The following is a 21,713-nucleotide window of genomic DNA, read 5'->3' as shown; positions in this document are numbered from 1 at the left end:
ACAGGTTTTGTAAAACAGGAATCATCCATGCCCACAGGCACTTTCAGACCTTCTCACAGGTGGCATCTCCCTCACTGTTAGTGCTTCTAGCCAGCCGTATGGAGGCAGACATCAATTTCATGGGTCTAATTGAGAACTCATGGTGACCTTGCAGCCAGCATCTACAGGCCTCTGCTAACATGCCCAGCCGCGTGATATCATGGGTTCCTGGAGCCTCAACACCAGATCGTTGAGACCAGATTCCCACTGTGAGAGACTCCCTGGCTCTTCATCTTTGCACTTCCCCAGTTACCTCAGATTCCAATAGGAATTGTGCACTGAGAGTCTTTTCTGTGTTCAATGTTACAATTCCTTAGAGGGAAGTCACTGTTACCCCGTTTTTAGAGTCAAGCAGACAGGCTCCATGAGAGGTCTCATGACCAGTAGGCGGTGGAGCATCAGCATTTCTATTCTTGCCAGTCAGTTGTCCTGCCGCACTCTTAGCATGGAGCCCTTTGCTCTTGTGAAAAAAAATGGGGGATTAAAGTTCTGTCTTTTTTGACCAGGTGCAGTGGCTCACGCCTGTAATCCCAGGACTTTGGGAAGCTGAGGCAGGCAGATCACTTGAGCCCAGTAGTTTAAGACCAGCCTGGGCAACATGGCGAAACCCCATCTCTACAAAAAAATACAAAAAATTAGTTGGGCATGGTGGCACTGGCCTGTAGTCCCAACTCGGGAGGATCACTTGAGCCCAGGAGGTTGAGGCTACAGTGAGCCATGATTGTACCATTGCACTCCAGCCCGGGCAACAGAGCAAGACCGTGTCTTAAAAACCAAGCAAAGAAAAATTTAGGTCTTTTTTTTTTTTTTTTTTTTGAGACAGAGTCTCACTCTGTTGCCTAGGCTGGAGTGCAATGGCGCGATCTCGGCTCACTGCAACCTCCGCCTCCCGGGTTCAAACGATTCTCCTGCCTCAGCCTCCTGAGTAGCTGGGATTACAGGTGCATGCCACCATGCCCAGCTAATTTTTGTATTTTTAGTAGAGACGGGGTTTCACCATGTTGGTCAGGCTGGTCTCGAACTCCTGACCTCATGATCCGCCCACCTCGGCCTCCCAAAGTGCTGGGATTACAGGCATGAGCCACCATGCCCGGCCTATATACTATATTCTCATAATAAAGTAAGCTGGAAAAAAGAAGATGTTACAAAGAAAATTATGAGAAAAAACACATTTACTGTTCATTAAGTGGGAGTGGATCATCGTAAAGGTCTTCATCTTCGTCATGTTCACATTGAGCAGGCTAGGGAAGAGAAGGCATTGGTCTTGGTGTCTCAGGTGGCAGAGGCGGGAGAAAAGTCCATGTATAATTGGACCCGAGACATTCAAACCATGTTATTTAAGGGTCAACTGTATACATATGTAATCTGTGTTTTTCACACAGCATTGGGCCATTGACCATTTTCTTGTTATTAGATGTATATATCAGTTATTTCTAGATGGCTCTTTTTTAAAAATGGGTAGCTGAACAATAAATGAAATTAAACTGAACAGGGTTCCAGTAGAAGTTTATGTGTTTCTAAATGTCCATTGTATGAGCATGTGAAGCAAAATCCAAAACGCTTTTGTAATTATAATGCAGAGATGATTCCAATTTTGATTGAAAATGATCCTCAGCCTCGGGCGAGATTGTTGCTCATCCTTTGAACCCACTGTTCATTTATGCCAGAGCTAGCTATGGGCTGGGCTGCAGCAGCATTATCATGGAAAGCCATATTCATTGAGTCCTTCCTCTTCATTTTACATGGGGGGAAACTATGCCTATGGTCACAGAACTTATTAATAGAGTTGGAACTAGAATCCATTTACACCTTACTACCAAAACTGACACCATGTGCTTTCGCTAGGAATATAATACAATAAGGCATCATGAACAACTTCGGACTTCTAGAAACTTCATCCAGTGGATGGACAGAATCCCACAGAGTGATGAATGGCAATGTGAAGTGATAGTGTGAGCTGAGTGCCAAGTATCTGCTGTAGGCAGATACAGCTGAGAGAATTTAGGGGTGGGGTGGGGGTCAGCCTCAATGGCTTGGAGTCAGGTAAAGCCGAGGGAAGGAGATGGGGCTTGGGCAAATAGAGAGTAGAAAGCCAAGAATTCCAGACTTGCAGGGCTGGAGAAAGAGGCACAGAGGCAGGTGGTGTTAGTCATGGCCTGTTCAGGTAACAGTGGAATGTTTAACCAAGGAGAAGAGTTCAAGTTCAGGCTAGGTCCAGTGGCTCATGCCGGTAATCCCAGCACTTTGGGAGGCCAAAGTAGAGGATCACTTGAGGCCAGGAGTTCACAACCAGCCTAGGCAACATGGTAAGACCTTGTCTCTACAAAAAATTTTAAAAATTAGCTGGCCGTGATGGCGCACACCTGTAGTCCCAGCTACTCGGGAGGCAGAGGTGGGGGGATTGCATGAGCCAGTGAGGTTGAGGCTGCAGGGAGCCAAGGTTGTCCCACTGCACTCCAGTGTGGATGACAAAGCAAGACCCTGTCTCAAAGAAAAAAAGTTCAGTGATTATGCTACATGGTAAGTGCACTAACAGAGGGCATAAACATTCAGTGGTTCAGAGGAAGGAAAGTTTCAGTAACTAACAATGTGGGAAAGAAGGGGAGAATTTGGTAATTAACAGAGTAGGGAAGAAAAAGATTTCGAGTTTAGATGAAATTTTGGTGGTAACCATACTGATGGAGACAGAGAAGTCTGAAGGGGAATGTGACTTTCGGAAAAAGCGGATACATTCCCTTTATCCCATACAAGGTGAGAGGGGACAGTCTGACATCTGGGTAGAAATATCCAGGAGGTAGTTGGTGATATCAGTTATCTAATTGAATGTTACTCAAGTCTTGACTTTTAAAAGCCATAGTTGTTTGGTATAGTCTGACCAGGATTAGCAGTTATAGTCAACCTAAAAATATTAATTGGTAAAAGATGAGCCAAAGGTTGGCTTTGGTGTTTTCTCTCGAGAGGGCTGAGTAAGTGCTTACCTGAGGCCTAGGGCTAGCCAGAACCTTATGGTGACGCTGCAGTTGGAAGGTGGCCCACACTGGCAGCAGAGCCGAGCTTGTCTACATCAGGAAAGGGTGAAAGAACCATTAAATTTCCCTTCCAGAAGGGACAGGGTTTAGATGCAGATAGAGGATGCCACACAGTAGGTGACCCTGTTCCATCAAAGGAAAACATGTAACCCATGCTCTTGTCCATAGTTCAATCCTAGTGCTTGGTGGAGATGGAGAGGTTTGGGTTCTCATTTTGGCTCCAGCACAGCCTTGTCAACTTTAGGCCAGTCTTGTCCTTCTTCGTGCCTCAGTGTCCCCGTTTTCCTGTCTGGTTAGAAGGAAATGCCTGGACTCCGGAAAGGAAAGTGCTAGAAGTTCTCAGCTATGAACCACCTGTGGCACCTCAAACAGAATTTTGAACAACACTTTGCTAGGTAGATTATAATCGTGTGGCTTCTCCCATAGGTGACATTAATTACCAAGAATTTGCTAAAAGACTCTGGGGTGACATCTACTTCAACCCTAAGACGTAAGTAGAGTGGGACGTGACTTTCCAGAGGGGTGATCATTTACCCAGTAAGTGAGAACAGATAGTGAAATTCTCTGAGCTCAAAGATTAAATACCTACTTTTTTTTTTTTTTTAATGTGAACTACCGTCTTTCCTCCCCTAAATGGGTTGGCTTCCTAAGCTCTGATCTGGTGAGAAGCTATTTCTCCTGAAGTCTTTACAGCCCAGCTCAGGCATCCAGGAGGGTCATAACCATGTATCCTTCCAGGAATCTGTCTCTGGAAACTTTACAGTCACACACACATTCCTCCCCTGGGCTGTTGTTCAGATTCAGCACTTAGACGATGCCTCTTGGGATCAGTGATGGTGCCTTTTCCTCCGGGTCACTCAGAACTTATTTTTCCTTTTAGGCGAAAGTTCACCAAAAAGGCCCCAACTAGCAGCTCCCAGAGAAGTTTCGTGGAGTTTATCTTGGAGCCCCTTTATAAGATCCTCGCCCAGGTGAGTGTGTCAGGTCACACTGGGCAGATCTGCTCTTACAAGCACAGTGTGGAAGAGCTGGTGAACTCACACGTCCCTCTGTCCCTAAACCTGCTCAGTTTTATGTTAAGTATAAGGGTGGTTGTTGGTCACTAATTGTTCCAGAAGTAATCTTCTGGATCCAGAACACTACACTACTCTCAATGTTATTAAAATCAAAGGAAAGGGGCTCGGGCACGGTGGCTCATGCCTGTAATCCTAGCACTTTGGGAGTCCGAGGTGGGCAGATTGCCTGAGCTCAGGAGCTCGAGACCAGCCTGGGCAACACAATGAAACCCCGTCTCCACCAAAATACAAAAAATTAGCTGGGCATGGTGGTGGGTGCCTGTAATCCCAGCTACTCGGGAGGCTGAGGCAAGAGAATTGCTTGAACTCGGGAGGCGGAGGTTGCAGTGAGCTGAGATCGCGCCACTGCACTCCAGCCTGGGCGACACAGCGAGACTCTGTCTCCAAAAAAAACAAAAAAAAAAATCAAAGGAAAGGGAGAAGGTATGAAAGAAAAGGCTTCTCCTGGAGCAGGTTTATGAACAGATCTTGACTGTTGAGAGGAATGTGACACTTAGAACTAATCGTTTCAGTTATGGAAATTTAACTTACAGATATAATTGTGAAAGTCCTCCTGGTTATTCATACAAATCAAAGTGTTTATTATAGCATTTTTGGTTGGTTGTTTTTGTTTTTTAGAGATAGGGTCCCACTCTGTAGCCCAGGTGGGAGTGCAATAATAGCATGGTCATAGCTCACTGCAGCTTCAAACTCCTAGGTTTGAGCAATCCTCCCACCTCAGCCTCCTGAGAAGCTGGGACTGCAGGTGCAAGCTACCATGCCTGGCTGACTTTTTAAAAATTTTTTGTAGAGACAGGGTCTTCCCATTATCCCCAAGCTGGTCTCAAACTTCTAGCCTCAAGTGATCCTCCTGCCTTGGCCTCCCAAAGTGCTGGGATTACAGGCAGGAGCCCACCACCTCAGCTTATAGCATTGTTTGTAACAGCGGGAAAAGGGAAAAAACTGGAAATAAGTTAAATGTTTGTCAGTTATGCTCATTAATCTGATTAAATGAGTGATGGTACATCCCATAAAATGAACCGCTTTGCAACCACTAAAAGTATGTCTGAGCTGGGCACAGTGGCTCAGGCCTGTAATCCAGACACTTTGGGAGGCCAAGGCGGGAGGATCACTTGAGTCCAGGAGTTCAGGACCAGCCTGAGCAACGTGGCAAGACCCCATTTCTACTAAAAATACAGAAATTAGCCAGGCATGGTGGCTCATGCCTGCAATCCCAGCTACTCTTGAGGCAGAAGCTGCAGTGAGCTGAGATTGTGCCACTGCACTCCAGCTTGGGTGACAGAGCAAGACTCTGTCTCAAAAAAAAAAAAAAAAAATCAACTGGGAGTGGTGGTGTGCACTTGTGGTCCCAGCTACTCAGGAGGCTGAGGCCAGAGGATTGCTTGAACCCTGGTGGTCAAAGCTGCAGTGATCCATGATCACACCACTGCATTCCAGCCTGAGTGATGGAGTGAGACCCTGTCTGAGAAAAAAACAAAACAAAGCATGTTCGTATGAACTTTGCTTTCATAACTGTTTGCACAATATGTGATGCTTGTCAGATTGAAATCATTTGTCAGGAAATGGTAAGGATTTAATTAAGCATGTGAAATGCTGAGAAGCAAAGAATATAACATGGCCGGATGTGGTGGCTCATGCCTGTAATTCCAGCACTTTGGGAGGTCCCAGTGGGCTGATCGCTTGAGATCAGGAGTTCAAGACCAGCTTGGACAACATGGCTAAACCCTATATCCCCACACAAAATAGAATTAGCTGTTGTAGTCGTGTGTGCCTGTGGTCACAACTACTTGGGGAGGCTGAGGCAGGAGGATCACTTGAGCCCAGGAGGATGCAGTGAGCCATGATCACACCACTGCACTCCAGGCTGGGTGACAGAGTGAGACCCTGTCCCTAAAAAAAGGAATATAACGTGACATTTATATGAATTTGTACTCCCTAAAAGATAGGACTAAAAGAGTAAAAATTATAGGAATTTTCATACAGACCCTTCTCCCAAGACAGTAATACAATATGCAGGTATTTAATAAGCACAGTGGACACACACACACACACAAAATGTGTGTGGCCATTCCAGTGGACAAAACAGCACAACCTAGCAACAAGATAAAATAGCGATTAAAATTTATTAGTGCTGAAAAATACTTAATACCTTATGTCAGACTGGAATGGATTAATAAAAAAAATTTATAGAGCCTGCCTCAGTAGAGACCTTGAGTCTGCTGAGGGTGATTTAGCTTGGCCCTGCCCTGACAGGATCCACAGCGAGGTGACCTTTTTTGGTTCCTTCCAGTGCACAATGATCCTCTAAATGTGAGAAGTCTGTAAATAGACTTCTATTTAATAGGTGACGGAGTTTCTGAGTGGGCTGAGATGCTGCTTTTCAGACACCAGGGGGCAGTACTGGGAGCAATCAATCTGAGTGCTTGGTTTATAGGCTGGGATGGGGATGTAACCAAGTTGGCTTTGCCTATGGTTTGAAGGGTAGGTAGCAGAGATGCCGCTGAAACCAAACTTTTGTCCTTGCCAAGAGCGTTGTCTCCATAGAAGAGAGCCTTGTGAAGGAGTTTTTCAGATATGTCTTTGGACTTCCCTTGTCTCTAGCACTATGCTCAGGCTCTCACTACAGCTGACGTGGTGTCTTACACCCTCACAGGTTGTAGGTGACGTGGACACCAGCCTCCCACGGACCCTAGACGAGCTTGGCATCCACCTGACGAAGGAGGAGCTGAAGCTGAACATCCGCCCCTTGCTCAGGCTGGTCTGCAAAAAGTTCTTTGGCGAGTTCACAGGTAATAACGTCCTCGTGGCCCCTTAACTCTGTCATCCTTGTGCCCTGCCACAGGTATCACAGCAATTTTTCCTCACCCAGCGATGGAGGTCAGAAATCTGAGGATCTTTTCAACAAACCACAGATTGAGATACAAAACACTGGTGTTTTTTCTAGCTGCTTTCCTTAGTGGATTATGGCACACATTCTATCTTGGGAACCAAAAGGAATTACATTTTCCTGCCAGGAGGAGTGTTCAAGTAAATGAGATGGGGAGTCAGGCTCTGTGGTTCTGGTATATTTTCCAGGGGGCAGCCGGGAAGGTGGATGCTTGGGTGGTGTGAAATAGTGCAAAAAGCGCTAGGCTAGGACTTGGGAGACTTGGTTAGTTACACAGAAGGCACGTGATACAGCAGAAAGACGCTGGACTGGTTGAAAAAAACCACCTGAGTCTGTCTCGATCCTGCCCTGTCCATTCCATGAGATGACCCTGGGCCAGCCACCTAATTCTTCATGACTCTGATTTGTTATCTGTAAAATCAGGGAAGTGGAAAGGGTGATGGCTGAGGGTCTTCTCAGCAGTCTCTGATTCTAAGTCTGGTGGGAATTAGGTGTCTGGGCCCCCAAGGTACGTAGTTTTAATAGCTTATTTTGGTCTGCCCATCAGTCTGACACACCAGATACCATTGAAGGCAGACAGGCCTATCCCAATGTGCTCATGGGAGCTCCCTCTTGTGTGGTTTATTAATGTGTTCGGAAAACGGGGTAACTTATTGAATAGAGATGCATGCAGTGTTTCTGAGTGGGAGTCAGGTCAGGAATTGTTTTAAGTAGATGTTAGATGGGGTGCTTATTTCGTTCCACGTAAATGCGTATAGCCAATAAAAGTTCATAGACCGATGTACTTTAAACTTTTTGTCAGCTGAGTTCCAAGGAACCTGTACCGCTCATACCTGCTTCTTGCTCTTTTCTGGCATCGGGGTGACTCCAAATCTTTTAGCAGCACATTCCCAGGAAGCAGGCTATCACTATCTATAGTGCCAGAGCTTTTAGAGCTAACAATCAGTCCCCGCACTTTGAGCTTTCTGACCATTGTGAATGGTTCAGTAACTCCTGCTCATGCTCACTGGGAAGGCATGTAGTAATGGCTTTCTCTTCTCCATCCACAGGCTTTGTGGACATGTGTGTGCAGCATATCCCGTCTCCAAAGGTGGGCGCCAAGCCCAAGATTGAGCACACCTACACCGGCGGTGTGGACTCCGACCTCGGCGAGGCTATGAGTGACTGTGACCCTGATGTAAGGGCACATGGCTCCCCGGTTCTCTGATTTTTTTTTCCCCTTCCTGTGTGGGGATACTGACTTCTGGTCACAGGAGTAATGCCCACTTTCCCACCCTTGCTTCCCCATCCCCATGAGCACAGTCAGGCCTGAATGCAGAGCCTGATGTTGCAACCGCTAGTGCTATGACCTTGGGAACATTACTCACATTTCCTGAGCCTCAAGGCCTTGGTCTATAACACCAGCATAATAAAATGTGAGCGGTTGTTATGAGATTTAAATAAGATTAAGGAAGTGTTACGGTTGTGTTCAGCATGTTGCCTGGCAGATACTAAAGATTCAACAAATGGTAGCTAATCTTGTCAGTCCTGGCTTTTAAAAACATCTTTCCCAGCCATTTCTTAGGCCGTCTAGTTTCTTATCATAAATACACAGCCAGTTGGAATTGACTTACATCTTAAGAGGAAATTTGGGACAGTAAGTAATCTTGTCAGTAGTGCCGGTCTGCCATCTTAAATCTGTGTCTCTTCCTCAATGCCCTTCTCCTCCCCCCAAAAAAAAGAGGAGAATATTTTTTGCTCTGCCATGTCTCCTATTCATCCTCCTTAGAGGGATGGGGTAGAACATAGTTTGGAGATGAGACTGCCTCATCTTTCTCTAGCTCCTCATAGAGCTCATGTCCTTGCTGTCAAGGAAGATGGCGGGGAGTAGTACTTCCCCGGAGCATAGATGTGGTTGAAGCTGCATCCTGTCCCCTCTTCCAGGGCCCCCTGATGTGCCACACTACTAAGATGTACAGCACAGATGATGGAGTCCAGTTTCACGCCTTTGGCCGGGTGCTGAGTGGCACCATTCATGCTGGGCAGCCTGTGAAGGTACTGGGGGAGAACTACACCCTGGAGGATGAGGAAGACTCCCAGATATGCACCGTGGGCCGCCTTTGGATTTCTGTGGCCAGGTACTGCCAGCCAGAGCCCCAGGGGTATGCCTTGGTGTCTATCCAGGGGCTGCCCCCATGGAGCTGGAAGGAGTGATCCTCCTTGGAAGTAGTTGCAAGGCTCTGTGCAAGAGGGGATAAAGTGACTCCCCCTCCGCAGGGCTATTGACTTCTAGTTCTTCCTGTCCCAGGTTTGCTGGGGCCAAAGGTAGCTACTGTTGGAATAGTGCCAGAAGCTTTGCCATTGCACTTTGGTTGGCTCGTGTGAACTTTTTTTTTTAGCTCTATTTGTTTGTTTGTTTTGAGACAGGGTCTCACTCTGTCTCCTAGGCCAGAGTACAGTGGCACAATGTCAGCTCACTGCAACCTCCGCCTGTTGGGCTCAAGCAGTCCTTCCACCTCAGCCTTCTGAGTAGCTGGAACTACAAGCATACACCACCATGTCTGGCTAATTTTTAAATTTTTTGTAGAGGCAGTGTCTCACTATATTGCCCAGACTGGTCTCCAACTCCTGGGCTCAAGTGATCCTCCCACCTCAGCCTCTCAAAAGTGTTGGATTACAGGTGTGAGCCATCACATGCCATCTTAAAGCCCTTTGGAAAGCATGAAGCTTGTATGAACTTTTGTAGCAGGATTTCCATTGTTACTCATCTTAATCCTCTTTTCATTTCCTCTCCTGTGTTCCTTAAGTCATAATCTTTGTGTTTCTTCCCAAAAGAAATTGTTCTCCAACTCCACTGTCTACTCTTTGACCAAGAGAGAAGTCTTCACTGGATGCCTTGTAGCATCCCAATCTGCAGAGTCAAACTTAGCTTGGGCCTCTGGGCTACTTGTCAGTTTATGAGTTTGGTTTCCCAGTTGACAAGTTAAACCAAGGCATTCATGTTCCCTAAGGTGGCTACTCTGCCTCAATGGTGGCCCCTTTTGTCAAATCCACCCTAAATGCCAAAAGGCAGAATATTGAAGAGCTGGGAAAGTTGAAATTTTCTGTGATGCTTTTTTTTTTTGAGATGGAGTCTCACTCTGTCGCCCAAGCTGGAGTGCTGTGCCTGTGATCTCGGCTTACTGCATGCTCCACCTCCTGGGTTCACGTCATTCTGCTGCCTCAGCCTCCCAAGTAGCTAGGACTACAGGCACCCGCCACCATGCCCAGCTAATTTTTTTGTATGTTTAGTAGAGATGGGTTTCACCGTATTAGCCAGGATGGTCTCGATCTCCTGATCTCGTGATCCACCTGCCTCAGCCTCCCAAAGTGCTGGGATTACAGGCGTGAGCCACCGCTCCCAGCCTTTTTTTTTTTTTTTTTCTTTTTTTCTCTCTCTCTCTCATCCAGGCTGGAGGCAATGGCGCGATCATGGCTCACTGCAACCTCTGCCTCCCGGGTTCAAGCAATTCTCCTGCCTCAGCCTCCTGAGCAGCCAGGGTTATAGGTGTGCACCACCACATCCGGCTAATTTTTTGTATTTTTAGTAGAGATAGGTTTCACCATGTTGACCTCAGGTGATCCACCCACCTGCCTCAGCCTCCCAAAGCACTGGGATTATAGGCGTGAGCCACCACGCCCGGCCTTCTGTGATGCTTTTGCTAGCCCCTTACAGTCGACACCTTGGGCAGCTTTTTACCATGAGCCTGCAATTGGAATAAGATTTTCCTGTTATGTCCTCACAGAAATACCTTGTACTTTTCTTTCATAATGCCCATCAGTTTGTAACCACATACGTGTGTGGATAATGATTGTTTACTGTATCTCTACCCTGCTAGAATGTATATGTTTTTATACATTCACATCCATCAGGTGTTCGTGATCTGCTGCTTCCAGGAACCTGTGTCAGGAGCAAGCCCAGCCTATGGCTGTCATGTGAAGGCAGAACAAGACGTGTGTGTGTGTGTGTGTGTGTGTGTGTGTGTGTGTGTGGTAAAACAAGACTTGTGCAGGAGGGGGCAGTGGTGGGGGGTACAGGACAAGGTTGTGTGTGTGTGTGTGTGTGTGTGTGCATGCTCTTGGCATGCAGCAAGTACTCAGTAAATTTTTGTGGAATAGGCCGGATGTGGTGGCTCACACCTGTAATCCTAGCACTTTGGAAGGCTGAGGCAGGAGGATCGCTTGAGCTCAGGAGTTCAAGACCAGCCTAGAAAACATGAAAAAACTCTGTCTCTACAAAAAATACAAAAATTAGTTGGGCATGGTAGTGCGTGCCTGTAGTCCCAGCTGCTTGGGGGGCTGATGCAGAAGGATCACTGGAACCTTGGAAGTTTGAGGCTGCAGTGAGCCAAGATTGTGCCATTGCACTCCAGCCTGGTAACAAAGTGAGATCCTGTCTCAAAAAAAAAAAAAAAAAATTAGGGAATGAATGCTCTGCCTAAGTTTCACTGCTGCTTATTGGACATTGCTTCAGGTACCATATCGAGGTGAACCGTGTTCCTGCTGGCAACTGGGTTCTGATTGAAGGTGTTGATCAACCAATTGTGAAGACAGCAACCATAACCGAACCCCGAGGCAATGAGGAGGTAGAGTTTCTGAAGAGACCAACTGGGTTGGCTTAAGCTAGGTGGTCCCAGGGACACACATGAGCACAAACAGGAGACTAATCCAGAGTCATTGCCATGTCCTAGTTTCAGGCTTAGCCTTCTAGATGTGACCCTGCTGGATTCTCCCTGTACTCAGTTCAGATACGAGGAATTAGGACGGGTGCCTTTTATTCTTTTCCTCCTCTCTTTGTTCTGCCAGAATACCTGGGAAGAAATGGCCCTTCAGGTTACCCCCACTCAGCACCAGGCTCCTGGTTGGGGAATACATGGTCTGATCCTAAGCGAGTCCTCTTCTCGTCTCATACCTCTGCACTTTCTGTGCCTGCTCATGCCAGTTGCCCTCAATCCTTTGTGCTTTGGATCTCAGGCTCAGATTTTCCGGCCCTTGAAGTTCAATACCACATCTGTTATCAAGATTGCTGTGGAGCCAGTCAACCCCTCAGAGCTGCCCAAGATGCTTGATGGCCTGCGCAAGGTCAACAAGAGCTATCCATCCCTCACCACCAAGGTATGCCCATGGCCTGCAGCAGCTGCCAAGCCCCACTGTCCCCAGCTGAATGGGCAGAGCTGCACACCGCTTCACATCCATCAGGTGTTCGTGATCTGCTGCTTCCAGGAACCTGTGTCAGGAGCAAGCCCAGCCTATGGCTGTCATGTGAAGGCAGAACAAGACGTGTGTGTGTGTGTGTGTGTGTGTGTGTGTGTGTGTGTGTGTGTGGTAAAACAAGACTTGTGCAGGAGGCGGCAGTGGTAGGGGGTACAGGACAAGGTTGTGTGTGTGTGTGTGTGTGTGTGTGTGTGTGTGTGTGTATTTGTGTTCCCCAGATGTCTTTATCTAGAAAAAATACATTTCTTAACGAGTATACCTTGAATTGGTTTTCTCGAGAAGAGAAGGAAAAATGAGTTGTTACTCTGATCCTTGTACACTATGAGCCTGCCAGTGTACCTTTCCAGGTAGCAGGCCAGGAGGGCTAAAGGGCTAGCTTATGTCCATGGATATAGGGTAGAGTTTGACCTAAATCATTAAGATGGGAATTAAATCATTGACTTCACACCTAGTAGCACCATGCTGAGTGGTCCTGGTGCCTTGGGGACCCACTCATAGGCAGATGCTCCTCACTGAACCTTCTTGAAGAGGCTGGAACAGATGCTAAGTAGTAGCTGTTTCTGATAGGCACCTTCTTGTCTGCTCTGGCCTTGATTTTGTTTGTATGTGCTTTTGCTGGCATAAGAGAATCCAGGCTGTGACTGCCTGTTGTGTTTCAGGTGGAGGAGTCTGGCGAGCATGTGATCCTGGGCACCGGGGAGCTCTACCTGGACTGTGTGATGCATGATTTGCGGAAGATGTACTCGGAGATAGACATCAAGGTAGAGCAGTATCTGGCTAGGAGCTGGGTTCACGGTCTAGACTTTCACAAGTGACCAAATCCTTGAATTCCTGGGAAGCTCCAAGGGAAGAGAGAGTACATGTGTTTGTGAAAACCATGATTTGTTGCTCCTTATATGGGAAGGTTTTTGAGAACTGGTTTGCCCCCTTCTGCCGTGTCATACGTTTAAAATCAAGGCTCAGCCGTGCTTGGTGGCTCACTCCCAGCACTTTGGGAGGCCGAGGTGGGAGGATTGCTTGTAGCCAGGAATTCAAGACCAACCTGAGCAACAAAGTGAGACACTGTCCTTACAAAAATTAAAATACAAAAATTAGCCAGGCTGGGCGTGGTGGTCCATTCCTGTAATCGCAGCACTTTGGGAGACTGAGGTGAGAAGATTGCTTGAGCCCAGTTTGAGACCAATCTGGACAACATAGTGAAACCTTGTCTCTACAAACTGGCCCAGTGCAGTGGCATGTACTTGTAGTCCAGCTACTGGGGGGCTTAGGTGGGAGGATCACCTGAGCCTAGAAGGTCAAGGCTGCAATGAACTGTGATTGTGCCATTGCTCCCCAACCTGAGCCTAGGTCATGGCTGCAATGAGCAATGATTGTGCCATTGCTCTCCTTTTTGAGATGGAGTCATACCGTGTCTCAAAAAACTAAAAAATAAAAATTAGTCAGGTGTGGTGGCTTGCACCTGTAGTCCCAGCTCCTCTGGAGGCTGAAGCAGGAGGATTGCTTGAACCCAGCAGTTTGAGGCTGCAGTGAGCTATGATCATGCCACTGCACTCTAGCATGGGTGACAGAGCAAGACCCTGTCTCAAAAAATAAATGCATTGAAAAATAATAAAACAGGCCGAGCATGGTGGCTCACGCCTGTAACCCCAACACTTTGAAAGGCCAAGGCGGTTGGATTGCCTGAGGTCAGGAGTTCAAGACCAGCCTGACCAACATGGTGAAACTCCGTCTCTACTAAAAATACAAAAATTAGCCAGACATGGTGGCGGGCACCTGTAATCCCAGCTACTCAGGAGGCTGAGACTGGATAATTGTTTGAAACCGAGTGGCAGAGGTTGCAGTGAGCCAAGATCGTACCATTGCACTCAAGCCTGGGTGATAGGGCGAGACTCTGTCTCAAAAAAAAAAAAAAAAAAGGAAAAAGAAAGGCTCCTGAGCCAAAGTTATTCTTGGTCCTTTGTTAGGGAAATAATTGCACAATTAAACAATTAACCCATGGGTGGTGATTAGGTCTCAGAGTGGGTGGTTTCAAGGAGAGAGTGGGGACTGTCTCCCAGATTCTTTGTCAAGCCTTGATGTAGCGCCTCAAACCATGTGTTGCTTGGCCTGCTTGTCCTAGTTGAGATGTATTTTCTCCAAGGCCCTGTGGAGACCCTCAGTACCCTTCTTAGACTCCTCTACTGATGTATCTAGGAAGGAGGAAGGATTGGTGTCATAGAAAACACTAGGTTTCGGCCGGGCGCGGTGGCTCACTCTTGTAATCCTAGCACTTTGGGAGGCCGAGGCGGGCGGATCACGAGGTCAGGAGATCGAGACCATGGTGAAACCCCGTCTCTACTAAAAAATACAAAAAAATTAGCCGGGCGTGGTGGCAGGCGCCTGTAGTCCCAGCTACTCGGAGAGGCTGAGGCAGGAGAATGGCGTGAACCCGGGAGGCAGAGCTTGCAGTGAGCCGAGATCGTGCCACTGCACTCCAGCCTGGGCGACACAGCGAGACTCCGTCTCAAAAAAAAAAAAAAAAAGAAAACACTAGGTTTCCTGGGCAGCAGACCATGTTGGGGCTTCAGGGCAGAGCTTCACTCAGATGCTGTGGGTTGAGAATGGCATGGGTGCACGCCAGTGGGTCTCTAGCACCAGCTCTGTCAGACCCATGGGGGTTGTTCAGTGAATGGTGGTGGATGGCCGAACGGATGCTGAGAGCTACCTTTGAAGACTAGAATTAAGGCCCTAGTTTGATACCCCACTTACTCTTGGCTCAGGAATCTAATTTCTTTACTACAGTAAGTTTTCTCGGGCTTTTTGGTGATGGTTTGGACAGCTCTTTTAACATGCTGTTGTACTTGTCACTTGTGCTGATTAAGGCAGTTGGGATTTTCATAGAGGTAGTGTCAAGGGAGCTTCTGAATTCCCTTAGGTAAATGGTTGCCCTTCCAACAAAATTAGACCTCGCTTCAGTAATTTATTTTCTGTTTCCTAGGTGGCTGACCCAGTTGTCACGTTTTGTGAGACGGTGGTGGAAACATCCTCCCTCAAGTGCTTTGCTGAAACGCCAAATAAGAAGTAAGTTGGGAGCACAGTGTCCCCGGGACTGCACCCTCCTGGACACTCTCTCTCCTTTATCTTCCACCTCCACCCCCACCGTGAGCACTATGCACATAGAGACCAATACAGCTCAGAGTGGGGGGTGCTTACAATACTTGAGTTTCACTCCAGCCCTCTCAGCCCTTCTGCCTTTGAACACAATGACATGGGATTATTTGCCTTGGGTATTCCCAAGAGGAGTTTCATAACTGCCACTTTGTCTCTATAAAATGACTATCTTAAAAGTTTACTCCAAACCTTACTCACTTTTTGTTTTTTGTTTTTTTTTTTTGACACAGGCTGGAGTGCAGCCTCAACTTGCTGGGCTTAAGCAATCCTCCCAAGCAGCTAGGATTATGGGCACACACCAGGCCATCTGTTAATTTTTTTATTTTTTGTTGTCCAGACTGATCTTGGACTCTTGGGCTCAAGTGTTCCTCCCACCTTGGCCTCCCAAAGTGTTGGGATTACAGGTGTGAGCCACCATGCCCAGCTTAAACCTTACTTTTTTTTTTTTTTTTTTTTTAAGACAGAGTCTCGCTCTGTCGTTCAGGCTGGAGTACAGTGGCACGATCTCACCTCACTGTAGCCCCTGCCTCCCAGGTTCAAGCAATTCTTGTGCCTCAGCTTCCCCAGTAGCAGGGATTACAGGCACGCACCACCACACCCGGCTAATGTTTTGTATTTTTAGTAGAGATGGGGTTTCGCCATGTTGCCCAGGCTGGTCTCAAACCCCTGACCTCAGGCAGTCCACCCGCCTCAGCCTCCCAAAGTGCTGGGATTACAGGCATGAGCCACCACGCCCAGCTTAAACCTTACTTTTATAAAGACCAGTAGATTGAAATGAAAGAAAGATGAGCCCTTTGCCCTTTTTGGTCTACCTTGCCCCTGATACTGTGGCTTTATTTTTTTTTTATTTTTTATTTTTTTGAGACAGGGTCTCACTTCGTCACCCAGGCTGGAGTACAGTGGTGCCACCATGAGTCACTGCAGCCTCAACCTCCCGAGCTCAAGTGATCCTCCTGCCTTAGTTAGCCTCCCAAGTAGCTGGGACTACAGGTGTGCTAACCACACCTGGCTTTTTTTTTTTTTTTTTTTTCTTTTGAGACAGAGTCTCTGTAGCCCAGGCTGGAGTGCAGTGGCTCGATCTCGGCTCACTGGAACTTCTGCCTCCTGGGTCCAAGCAATTCCCCTGCCTCAGCCTCCCAAGCAGCTAGGACTACAGGGAGTGAGTGCCACCACACCCAGCTAATTTTTGTATTTTTAATAGAGATGGGGTTTCACTGTGTTGGCCAGGCTGGTCTCGAACTCCTGATCTCATGATCTGCCTGCCTCAGCCTCCCAAAGTATTGGGATTACAGGTGTGAGCCATCATGCCTGGCTGGCTAATTTTTTATAGAGATGGGGTCTCTTGCTTTGTTGCCCAGGCTCTGTTTGTTTGTTTGTTTGGTTTTTTTTTTTTGTTCTGTTTTGTTTTTGAGATGGAGTCTTGCACAGTCACCAGGCTGAAGTGCAGTGGCACAATCTCGGCTCACTGCAACCTCTGCCTTCCGGGTTCAAGTGGTTCCCCTGCCTGAACCTGAGTAGTTGTGATTACAGGCACGCGCCAGTGCATGCCACCACGCCCAGCTAATTTTTTGTATTTTAGTAGAGATGGGTTTCACCATGTTGGCCAGGGTAGGCTCGATCTTCTGACCTCGTGATCCGCCCACCTCGGCCTCCCAAAATGCCAGGATTACAGGGGTGAGCCACCACCTCCAGCTGTTTGTTTTTAAGAGGCAGTGTGTTGCTGTATCACCCAGATTGGAGTGCAGTGGTGTGAGCACTCCACTTTTTGCAGCCTCAAATTCCCGGGCTTAAGTGATCCTCCCGCCTTGGCCTCTCAAAGTGCTGGGATTAAAGGTCCGAACCACCACACTTGGCCCCTGTGGCTTTCACTGATGTCACTTCCTCAGCTGTCCATCTTGTTACCATTTTCTTAGGAATGCCTCTTCTGTTCTGTTAGCCGTCCTCACCACCCATTTCCATTCTGACCAGGAACAAGATCACCATGATTGCTGAGCCTCTTGAGAAGGGCCTGGCAGAGGACATAGAGAATGAGGTGGTCCAGATTACGTGGAACAGGTGAGAACAGGGCTCTGACGCCAGGGTCAAAAGGAGGCAGGGATGCCACAGTTTACCTGCCGGGTCTCTAAGAGCACACATCTTTCTGGGAAGCATTTATGTCTTTGCCTTTGCTCTTGTTCTGGGCACAGTGGGTAGGATGAAGTGACTGTCTTCCAGGAAGGGAGGGTCTGTGGCTCCAGGACCAGCAATCACAGAGCTGGCCGACAGCTCCATTGTCTCCTCCTTTCCCCAGGAAGAAGCTGGGAGAGTTCTTCCAGACCAAGTACGATTGGGATCTGCTGGCTGCCCGTTCCATCTGGGCTTTTGGCCCTGATGCGACCGGCCCCAACATTCTGGTGGATGATACTCTGCCCTCCGAGGTACAACAGAACTGATGGGAACTGGGTGGTGGTCTCTAACCTCTGGAGTGGAAGAAACTACAAAGTGTTCTTTTCCCAAAAGTATCTTGTGTCCTCTGCTGAAGGACAGTATCCCCTTACAGGCACATCTGTCTTCTCCCTCTAAATGCTTCAGCTGTTGCCAGGGCGACTGCTAAGGAGGCCTCATGTTTCTCTGTAGGTGGACAAGGCTCTTCTTGGCTCAGTGAAGGACAGCATCGTTCAAGGTTTCCAGTGGGGAACCAGGGAGGGCCCCCTCTGTGATGAATGTAAGTCCACCAGCACTCCCCCACCCCAGTCCTCGAGGGTTCTTGCAGCCAGGCATATGGGTGGGATGGGCTCACCATCTTTAGGACCCGGCAGGAGAAGCAGCTTGGGGTACACAGGACCATCCCATGTCCTGGGCCAGCTTCTTCCCTTCTCCTTCCTTATCCTGGTGGTATAACCTGGAAATTTAAGTCATTTCTAAACTGTCATTTGCTCCTCATTTCTGAGAAGGGTTTGGTGTTGGATGTATTTGAGAAGAGATATCAAGAGGATGATGAGATTGGAGTGGTTTATAGACCTGATTGGGCTTCATGGACCAAATGTACAATTCTGGAATTTATTTTACATCCACAAAAATGTAAATATGTGCAGAAGAAGGAAATAAACTTCTAGGAAAGCTCTAAGTCTGTGCATGGCCTGAAGCAAACACTAAGAACATATGCTTAACTTCTGACCTCTGCCATGGGCCTTGCTCATTCAGTTAGAACGCCCACCTCCCATGTGATTTCTGTACCATGTCTTTCATGACTGCAAGACAGCTGCAGTGTTGCAGGAGACTGCTACTCCGCCATGGCCCCATGACAGGCCCAGAACCTCTCCCCAGTCACTCCCTCCACCTCCTTTACAGTGATTCGGAATGTCAAGTTTAAGATCCTGGATGCAGTGGTTGCCCAGGAGCCCCTGCACCGGGGCGGGGGCCAGATCATCCCCACAGCCAGAAGAGTTGTCTACTCTGCCTTCCTCATGGTAAGAGAATGGGGCGGTAGGGGACCATCTGCTTCACTGGACAGGGGACTAAGTGAAGGAGCAAGTGGGACTCTAGGCCTCCAGCCTTCCCCAAGCTGAGGGGCCTTTCTTCTTGCTCTGCTGCAGGCTACTCCTCGTCTGATGGAGCCTTACTACTTTGTAGAGGTCCAGGCCCCTGCAGATTGCGTCTCTGCAGTTTATACCGTCCTGGCCAGGCGCAGGTGAGCAGCCCCAGGCATGTTAGGGAGAGTGGTGAGAGCAAGAGCTGAACAGGAGTCACATCGGCTCCTGCAGGGAGGAGAGGTTGGCCTCCTCTACCCTCCTCACTCAGGAAACCCCGTGAGCTGATTATCCAGAAGGAAGTAGGAACGGAGGAAGGCAAGCCCCAGCTTTTCTGCAGATTAAAATTTGACATTTCTCCACCATGGCTAATACAGTGAAACCCTGTCTCTACTAAAAATACAAAAAATTAGCCGGGCGTGGTGGCGGGCGCCTGTAGTCCCAGCTACTCAGGAGGCTGAGGCAGGAGAATGGCGTGAACCCGGGAGGTGGAGCTTGCAGTGAGCCGAGATGGCGCCACTGCACTCCAGCCTGGGCGACAAAAAAACTGACATACTGACATTGCTTTTGGGATCCCATCCTCACAGAGCTGTTGGAGGCAGTGCTGAGGCAAATCAGTGATGGGAATGTCTTTGGGCCCTTGTCCCTTCACCGTCCCACTCCTGTCCTCTGCCCAGAGGTTGCTGCCACTTTGACTTCCACAGGGAATTATACTGAGAGCCCTGCGCCTTTTCTGCTTTTTGTAGAACATTCTTGGTTACTCTTTCTTTGATGGTAACTCTGGGCTGGAATGCATTTGGGAACAGCAAATGCTGGATTGCTTCTTGGCTTTTGGCCTGTGTGTGACTGGAGGCTCAGCCTTTCTTTTTCTGTCTCAGGGGGCACGTGACTCAGGATGCACCCATCCCAGGCTCTCCTCTGTACACCATCAAAGCTTTTATCCCAGCCATCGACTCTTTTGGCTTTGAGACTGATCTCCGGACTCACACCCAGGGACAAGCCTTTTCTCTGTCTGTCTTCCACCACTGGCAGGTGAGAAAGCAATGCAGGCTGGCGGACTTGGCTTCCCACCTTTGCAAGCCTCATCCCCTTCTGTCCTGATCCCTCTCCAAGCCCTAAGTGAGGTGTACAGCATCCTGGAGAAGAGTCCTCCTCTGGGGAGCATATATTCATGGCAACTTGAATCTGTGTCTCTCAGTTTAAAAAAAAAAAAAAAAAGAAAGAATAGGGCTGGCTATGGTGGTTCACACCTGTAATCCCAGCACTTTGGGAGGCCGAGGCGGGCAGGTCACCTGAGGTCAGGAGTTTGAGACCAGCTTGACCAACATGGAGAAACCCCATCTGTACTAAAAATACAAAATTAGCTAGGTGTGGTGGTGCATGCCTGTAATCCCAGCTACTTGGGAGGCTGAGGCAGGAGAATCGCTTGAACCCGGGAGGTGGAGGTTGCGTTGAGCCAAGATCATGCCATTGTACTCGGGCCTGGGAGACAAGAGCGAAACTCCGTCTCAAAAAAATAATAATAAGTAATAAATTTAAGAAGAAAATAAATAAGAAGAGTCCTGCTTCTGGGCCTGAATCTTCTGAGAATTCTGCCTGGGCCATCTGAAATTCCTTTGCCTTTTAGATTGTGCCTGGTGATCCTCTGGACAAGAGCATTGTCATCCGCCCCCTGGAGCCACAGCCAGCTCCTCACCTGGCCCGGGAATTCATGATCAAAACCCGCCGTAGGAAGGTATGTCTCCCTTGGGCCTGTTGCCATCCCTCAACCCCCCAAGACTCTCAGAAGCAGGATCTCTCTCTCTTTCTTTTGGCCCCTTTTCCTAAGGGACACTTTTCCAATGTAGAGATATGATCTGTATACTCCTTAGGCAACCAGACCTGGGCCCCAATCTCGTTGGGAAAGGAGAGCCTTATCCTCCCATGTGATAGTACCCTAAAGGCAGGGCTCCTGAAACACCACCACCTACATTCCAGCCACCACTAGCCTCCCCACTGAGCACAGGTCTTGGATAGTCTCCTCGCTCAGTCTGCGACCACCTCAGGCTTTCTTGTATTTGCCCCATTCCCTGCAGGGCCTCAGTGAAGATGTCAGCATCAGCAAATTCTTCGATGATCCTATGTTGCTGGAACTTGCCAAACAGGATGTTGTACTCAATTACCCCATGTGAGTGCATGGACTCCTGGGAGCTTTTGCTCCCTACAGTGGGCTGCAACTCCTGTACTTGAAGCTGAGACCTCGTATGAGACGTGGCCTTCGTGTTGTCAGAGTCTGGAAGCTGCTGTTGCCATCTTGAACAACTCACCAACCTCCAACCCAGAGCCCCAGTGAGAGAGGAGCATTTGGCCTCCTGCTTCCTTCTGTGGCCTCTGCCGGGCTCCATTCCCAAGGAAAAGAGAGGAGCTTGGGCTCACAGAAAGAGAAGGGGATGAAACCCCAAGGGGCACTATCTTTGGGATTTACATGGGATTTTATTTTCTACAAGTTTGACCTTAGCCATGGTTTGCAAGTGAACAGAACATTCTGACCTCTGTCTTGCTCTGCTCCTTTCATCCTCGTCTCCCCTGCCCCGTCTGGTGCTTACACTGTGAATATATGTCATCTCCCAAGAGGCTTCACTGCCTGTGCTTCCAGCTGCAGCCTCCTTCCTGCCTGGGTCCCCAGGGAAGCCGCCTGCCTTTTAATTCAGCGTTCCCATGAGCGCCAAGGCCCCATTATTGCCCCCTTGCTCCCACTCCATGCTGCTTCTGGGTGGGACCTAAGATGGCTTGGGAGTTGTTGGGTTCATGG

The 21,713-nt window shown here is 48.3% G+C and overlaps 1 protein-coding gene across 2 annotated transcripts in view; it reads left to right on the top strand.

Moving 5' to 3' along the window:
- The window catches only part of EFTUD2 (elongation factor Tu GTP binding domain containing 2), a 51,139-nt gene extending 29,685 nt beyond the window's left edge, over window positions 1–21,454 (top strand). For both annotated transcript variants that reach the window (XM_055257704.2, XM_055257703.2), the window contains exons 12-28: window positions 3,495–3,558; window positions 3,949–4,039; window positions 6,798–6,933; window positions 8,081–8,208; window positions 8,955–9,148; window positions 11,524–11,635; window positions 12,024–12,164; window positions 12,923–13,024; window positions 15,241–15,323; window positions 17,382–17,468; window positions 17,704–17,830; window positions 18,030–18,117; window positions 18,744–18,862; window positions 18,989–19,083; window positions 19,801–19,954; window positions 20,550–20,657; window positions 20,998–21,454. In XM_055257704.2, coding sequence (XP_055113679.1) covers window positions 3,495–3,558; window positions 3,949–4,039; window positions 6,798–6,933; window positions 8,081–8,208; window positions 8,955–9,148; window positions 11,524–11,635; window positions 12,024–12,164; window positions 12,923–13,024; window positions 15,241–15,323; window positions 17,382–17,468; window positions 17,704–17,830; window positions 18,030–18,117; window positions 18,744–18,862; window positions 18,989–19,083; window positions 19,801–19,954; window positions 20,550–20,657; window positions 20,998–21,093 — 1,925 coding nt within the window. In that variant the 3' untranslated portion in view covers window positions 21,094–21,454. The remainder of the gene's footprint in view (window positions 1–3,494; window positions 3,559–3,948; window positions 4,040–6,797; window positions 6,934–8,080; window positions 8,209–8,954; window positions 9,149–11,523; window positions 11,636–12,023; window positions 12,165–12,922; window positions 13,025–15,240; window positions 15,324–17,381; window positions 17,469–17,703; window positions 17,831–18,029; window positions 18,118–18,743; window positions 18,863–18,988; window positions 19,084–19,800; window positions 19,955–20,549; window positions 20,658–20,997) is intronic.
- The last annotated feature ends 259 nt before the right edge of the window (window positions 21,455–21,713 follow it).

This window comes from Symphalangus syndactylus, chromosome 20, assembly GCF_028878055.3.
Source record: "Symphalangus syndactylus isolate Jambi chromosome 20, NHGRI_mSymSyn1-v2.1_pri, whole genome shotgun sequence".
Classification (NCBI taxonomy): domain Eukaryota; kingdom Metazoa; phylum Chordata; class Mammalia; order Primates; family Hylobatidae; genus Symphalangus; species Symphalangus syndactylus.
The sequence above is the reverse complement of the archived record's forward strand: the minus strand, read 5'-3'. Positions and strand labels throughout refer to the sequence as shown.